Source organism: Pelmatolapia mariae, linkage group LG20 (assembly GCF_036321145.2).
Source record: "Pelmatolapia mariae isolate MD_Pm_ZW linkage group LG20, Pm_UMD_F_2, whole genome shotgun sequence".
NCBI classification, from domain to species: Eukaryota; Metazoa; Chordata; class Actinopteri; order Cichliformes; family Cichlidae; genus Pelmatolapia; species Pelmatolapia mariae.
This window is the reverse complement of record NC_086244.1, coordinates 36,694,059-36,700,058: the sequence shown is the minus strand read 5'-3', so window position 1 is coordinate 36,700,058 and position 6,000 is coordinate 36,694,059. Positions and strand designations below refer to the sequence as shown.

At 40.6% G+C, this 6,000-nt stretch overlaps 1 protein-coding gene across 1 annotated transcript; it reads left to right on the top strand.

Moving 5' to 3' along the window:
* The first annotated feature begins 5,002 nt into the window (after positions 1–5,002).
* Positions 5,003–5,638, top strand: LOC134618976 (twist-related protein 2-like). The gene has a single exon (XM_063464639.1). It carries the CDS (start codon positions 5,003–5,005, stop codon positions 5,636–5,638), a length of 636 nt encoding a protein of 211 aa, XP_063320709.1.
* The last annotated feature ends 362 nt before the right edge of the window (positions 5,639–6,000 follow it).

The window sequence follows — 6,000 nt, the reverse complement described above, 5'->3', positions numbered from 1 at the left end:
GAAGACACAGTTTTAACAATTTGATCCATTCTTTGCATAAAGTGGAAAAACCAAGTGCCACCTTCAGTCAAGAGCAGGGGTGGGGATTTAATTTACCCCAAAGGGAAACTGGGACTGTTGTGGAGGGGCACACCGATAAGCTAAACTCAATTCTGCTAAATATCAATTTCATCTCTTTCTAAAACTGCTACTGGTAACTGTAGATGTTACATGTTGATGTTAAGCAATGGAAAAGTGAAATGGGCATATTAAATGGACTGATTCTTATATAGCACTTTACTTTTCTATCTGGGGACTCAAAGTGCTTCTCACAACTTGTCTCATTCTCTGTTCTTTCGCTCTAACATGCACACCCATTCATACTCGGATGCATCCCAGAGCAACTTGACTTTAGCATCTTGCACAAACGGGAGAGATCTAACCACCAACCTTCCAATTAGCAGATGACCTGCTGTATATTTAATCATCATCCCCTAAACTATAGTGAACAAAATGCCCATTTTTACAAAATTTAAAAGACTATAAAAAAGTGCTTTTGCTATTTTGCTTGCTGTTTAATGACTTCATGTACAGTTTTCCACCTTTTCCTTGTTCAGTGGGAGAAATCTAGTCTGTTTAGAGTTTTAACTACATATTGAACCTGACCTTTGAAAGTCAGTTTCAATGTCTGAGGTAGAAATGCAAAGGACAGCAGACAGGTGATTGCCACAGAAAGGATCTATATATCAGGATTTGTTAAATGTAATCGCTGAGAATGTTTGCTCATTTACTGCATGATGGTAGATCCAAAGAGAAGACACATCTTGTGTGCATGTCTCTTTTTATGTGGAAAGTTCGGTTGATGTTAACTGTATTATTTACACATATAAAAAGCCATGGTTTGTAACACCTGCCAATTTGTCCCATTTCAGCCAAAGTCTATTGTTAATTCAGTAATGTAGACCTGGATGTTGAAAAGACTATGAGTTCAAAAAGTTCTGTTTACACTGTAATATTCATACTGATTTTCCTAAATCTTGCATCAGGCATTTGCCATAAATACAATAATACTTAAGAGACATTTCCAAACAATAAAAACTCGAGTGAAATGGGCAAACCTGCTCTGCAAACTAACTAAAATAAAATGGAATTAAAAAGAGAAAAGTAAAAAAAACTAATAAGAGAATACAAAACTATAATAACTTTGATATGTACTTACCTCTGTTAACAGACCATTCTCTGGTGTTATCTCAACTGCAAAGTTGATTAATTGTCTGTATTGCAATTGAAGCTCCGTGTTTCCGGCTGTGCCCTCGATCCGTTTTGTTACAGTTTGTCCAGAGACGGGCATATTTTTGAACACTTCTTTTTTCTCAGGACATATTAGCGAGGCAGTGTCGATCAAGCCCTCATTGCTAAACTCCCCATCAGAGAGTGTCTTACTGCTTTCTGTGATTTAGTGGGAAATTACAAAGCAGGCCATGACTGCTCCATCCCCGGGTGTGTAAAGCTGGGTAAAAAGTTGTTCTTGTCAGATGGGCATTTGAATCTCATCAGTCAGGTTCATGTTTTTTCTGTAAGTTGAGTCTTCTAATAGTGATTTAAATCATGATCCTTAAACGCAGCAAGCTGCTCTTCATTAAATAAATACTCAGGAGTGCATATCTTGTTAAAAACTCTACATTCAGAAAAGAAACTTTTGTGGTTGTTACGTTCTCTTTAACTAACCAGGCCAAAACAGCACAGAACCACATCATCAACTTTTTTATATTTACGGTTCCTTTCATTTCTGTATGATGTGTGTAATACTGAATAATATTCTTGTAGCTACAGAGCAGCAGATATGTCCATCCGACACTGCTGATCCTGATAAGCATGAAGAGGCTATGACTGAGGAGAATAGTCTTAACAGAGTCATTTAAATTAAGTCATTTAAATGATTTATGTGTATTTAATTCTAAATCATATCAAAGGATTCAGATCATGTCTTCATGATGGCTGGCAGCCTTATTTATTCGAGCCTACCAGGACAAATAACTTATATTGTGCATCACAAAGATGAATTGTAGACTAATTTGTTATAAATTGTTGTTGTTTTTTTTAAATCCACTGTGGAAAAGGTGGACTGGGTTTGACAATGTCTGCAATCTGATACAACTGCAACTAGATATTAACACAGAGACGTGTCACCTTCTCCCACTGCAGCTGGACAATGTCCATGTGGAAAAGATATATATAAATCTTATAAAGTTTGTATCTGTCTTGTGTGAAACTTGTATGAAAAGCATACAAGAGTGAAAACAGATATAAGATCCCTTGAAAAATAATATAAATGAAACTTGTATGTTTTGGATACTTATTAAAACAATATATGAAAGTAATGAGAAAGTGGCCTTATATGATTTACTATATGAAGTAGGCCAAGTCTTATGCAAGTCTTTTATAAGTTTTTCTATTTCTTTTCCATATGGGTGTCAATGACGTGTCTGCTCAGATGTTTTTTTGTTAGTTAGTAATAATTATTTTGTTTTATTTTGTCCAGTTGCTTTCTTTTTTCAAGTTAATACAACCACGCCGTTTGATGGAAGTGAAAACGATCAACCCTAGGTGAATTCAAAGACACCTTTGTGCTGAAATTTGGTACTCAGTAGTTTGTATGACCCCCACGTGTTTGTATGCGTGCCTGATATCGGGGCATTCTCCTAATGAGATGTCTCCTGGGGGATTTCCTCCCAGATCTGGACCAGGGCCTTGATAGTGTGAGGTGCGACCTGGGGATTTCAGATGGACCAAAACATCATCTCCTAGAGGTGTTCTGTTGAATTTTAGGTAGCGTGGGGGCCAGTCAATGGTATCAATCCTTCATCCTCCAGGAACTGTCTGCATACTCTTGCCGCATGAGCCCGGGCATTGCTGTGGACCTTCTCCAGATCCTTTCGCATTTGTTACATGTGCTCTCACCTCCTCTCATCTGTGAAAAGCACAGGGCACCAGTGGTGGATCTGTCAATTCTGGTATTCTGTGGTATTCTGATCCTAAAGTGAAGGGGAAAAAAAGAAAATGCGAGAAGAGAAAAAAAGATGGCCTCTACTTTAAAAGCAGATGGGGATTGTCTCATTGTTGCCCTTCTAGTGCAGCTGCCGTTAATTTAATTAACAGCAGAGCAACAGAAACGGATTAAAAAACCCCTCTGCTACTTAACTCAACATATCAATATCCCAGACGTTTAATTGACTTCATCCTATACTCTGATTACAAACTGTTTTAGCAGTATATATTCTCTAAAACAAAAATTTGTGGCAAAAAAGAGCACTTTGATGCTGAGCAGTGGTGTGTGCACAAGAGAAATGACATCATTTATTATCAGGAAAATAGAGGTTTCTCTTCTTACTGTGGACTTGACTTATAACTCAGTGGGGAGAGTTTGAGAATTTCCAGCTCTGTGTCCTAACTGCGAGTGTCAAAGAAACTCATCATGAACCGGGTGTTTTCATCAGAGGGAAGCATCTTTCCTATGAAATGCAAAATGCTAACAATAGACTCTTCTCTTGTCAGGGTGTGGCTGTGGGCCATGCTGTACTGGAGGCTCACCCAGAAATTTGGAGAGCTAAAGCCCACGTTGGATCTGGACCAGTGTATGCTGAAGCGCAGTGGATGAAAGTAACAAAATGTCCCACAGGCCTGCCTCTGATTCACAGTACTCATTCTTTCCTTAATGCTGTGATTAGACCTCAGTGCTGACTGAATGCCAGCTCCTTCCTCCCTCCAGGTCTGTGTTTAGTAACTACAGCTAAGACATTGCCAGTAAAATAAAACAGTATTGTTTCAAAAACAAGAACCTTCTGTCTTCATTCTTTTAGTATTGTAAGGAAATGTATCAACTCTTTATACAAGAGATCGTTATTTATTTATTTTTGCATTTACTATATATGGAAAATAATGGTGCTTCATTGGTGGCCAAGTGTTGTGGTAATAGACTACCATGTTAATTATATTTCATGTAATTTAATAAGTATTATATACAGCAGTTCCTGTTAATCCCACACCTTTAATCATTGCATACGGCCAAAATCGCAACACTAGCTAAATTTTCTTTTCTCCAAGTTTTAACTATTACTCCATCTGCTTGGAATGTGTTTAAAAAATCACCACATTTCATTATTTGTAAAGCACAAAAAACAGCCTAGGTGCAGAAAAATCCAAGTTGAACTTTGCCCAACTTTATAATCAGAGACAAACATTGGTGGAGCTTCTTTTTTATGAATTTTTTTCTTTTTAATTATATTGAAGGCAATGGTTAACTGTGCTGAACTGTTAAGAGGAGACGACAGAGAACGGTCTGCGAGAGGCGGGGGATGGTAATGGCTTGCTTTAGAGGAAATCTGGAACCTATAAACTCGGGCAACTTCTGGGACCAGAAACGTCAGAGCGATTCGTTTCACTTGGTTGTATGGCACACCTTTGTCTCCGCCTCATCCCTTTGATCCGACCAATCAGTCAGAATTCATTTTTTTCTGTTGTCTTCTGCTCAGCTGTCCCCCAGAAAAAGAAACCTTTGGACCAATCAGTGAGTCAGATGGGTGGGCAGCTGAAAGCTTCATGCTCCCTTCGCTTTAAAAAGTCTGATTCGGTTTGCTGTTGTCTCACATGCTGCAGTGGGAGTGGGACATGAGAACATTCTAGCTTTGCTGATGCAGCGTTCTCTCACCGAGTACGGGAAGAGATTTTTAACATGTAACGCGACAGAGCTGATCCAAAACTGAACTCATTACTTACGTGTTTTGGTTTGGCATGTCTGGATATGACAACGTGAAAAGTTGGTTGGCGAAGAAGAAGAACCCAGCAGAAGATCAGAGAAACCCGCGGCTGTACTGAGGGAGTTCCCGACAGCAATCAGAAGGGAGGGACACTGCTGTTACGGGTGGAGGAGTGGACAGAGACATTAAAGGAAACTGGACAAAATAAGAGTGAAGGATACAGTGAAATAAAGAAGAGAGGAGATAGAAGAAAAACGTGGCCAAGCATGAGAGAGGAGGAACACTCAAATGACCATCCTGAGGGAGGGGTGGTGTCCAGCAAGGAGAACAACAAAAGACCACTTTCTAACGCCTGTCCTGTTGTGGTTGCGACGCCGGGGATCACCGGGCGTAAGCGGCAGATGGGTGCCCAAATGGAGGATCACATTTCCGCAATTACACCCACCATGTCGGCAGACGACGGCAAGGTCAAGCCAGTAGATAACATTCAGAGCTACAATTCAACTGGCCCCAAAAAGCTCAAGAAGAGTCCTCAGCATCACCCGCTTTCCCTTTCTCCTGCACCCGGTCCCAGCCCTGAAGGTCTTTCAAGCGGCCTCGAGGACCCACATGCCCAGCGGGTCATCGCCAACATCCGGGAGCGCCAGCGGACGCGATCTCTGAATGAAGCCTTTGCCTCGTTGCGCAAAATAATCCCAACGCTCCCCTCTGACAAACTGAGCAAGATCCAGACACTTAAGTTGGCGTCACGCTACATTGACTTTCTGTACCAGGTTCTGCAGAGTGATGAGATGGACACCAAGCTGGCAGGATGTAACTACCTGGCCCATGAGAGACTGAGCTATGCTTTCTCTGTCTGGAGGATGGAGGGAGCCTGGTCAACCATGTCTGCTGGTCACTAGCCTTGTCTGGAAGCCTAAAAAGTATGATGCAAAGGGGTTGAGGAGATGTCCAAACTGTGTCTGCTCACTAGTGGATTCACACTACTTGACACCTCGGTTGCGATCTGGTTGCCTCAATGAAAAGACAGCGTAACACTTCATGAGAGGAAGCTTTCACATGAGCATTTGTTTGATTGGTTATGAACTTATGAGATGTAACCGTGGATTATTGTCATTCCACTTGTCTGCTTTTTCCAAAGCAGCTATCACTGCTCACGAATGCAAATGCAATGAGTTCAAGAAATGCAGCAGGGACTGCTAGCTTATTTAGGGATTGTTTTCTCTCTTTTTTCTTTTAACATGTGTATTTTGTTTACATGAAT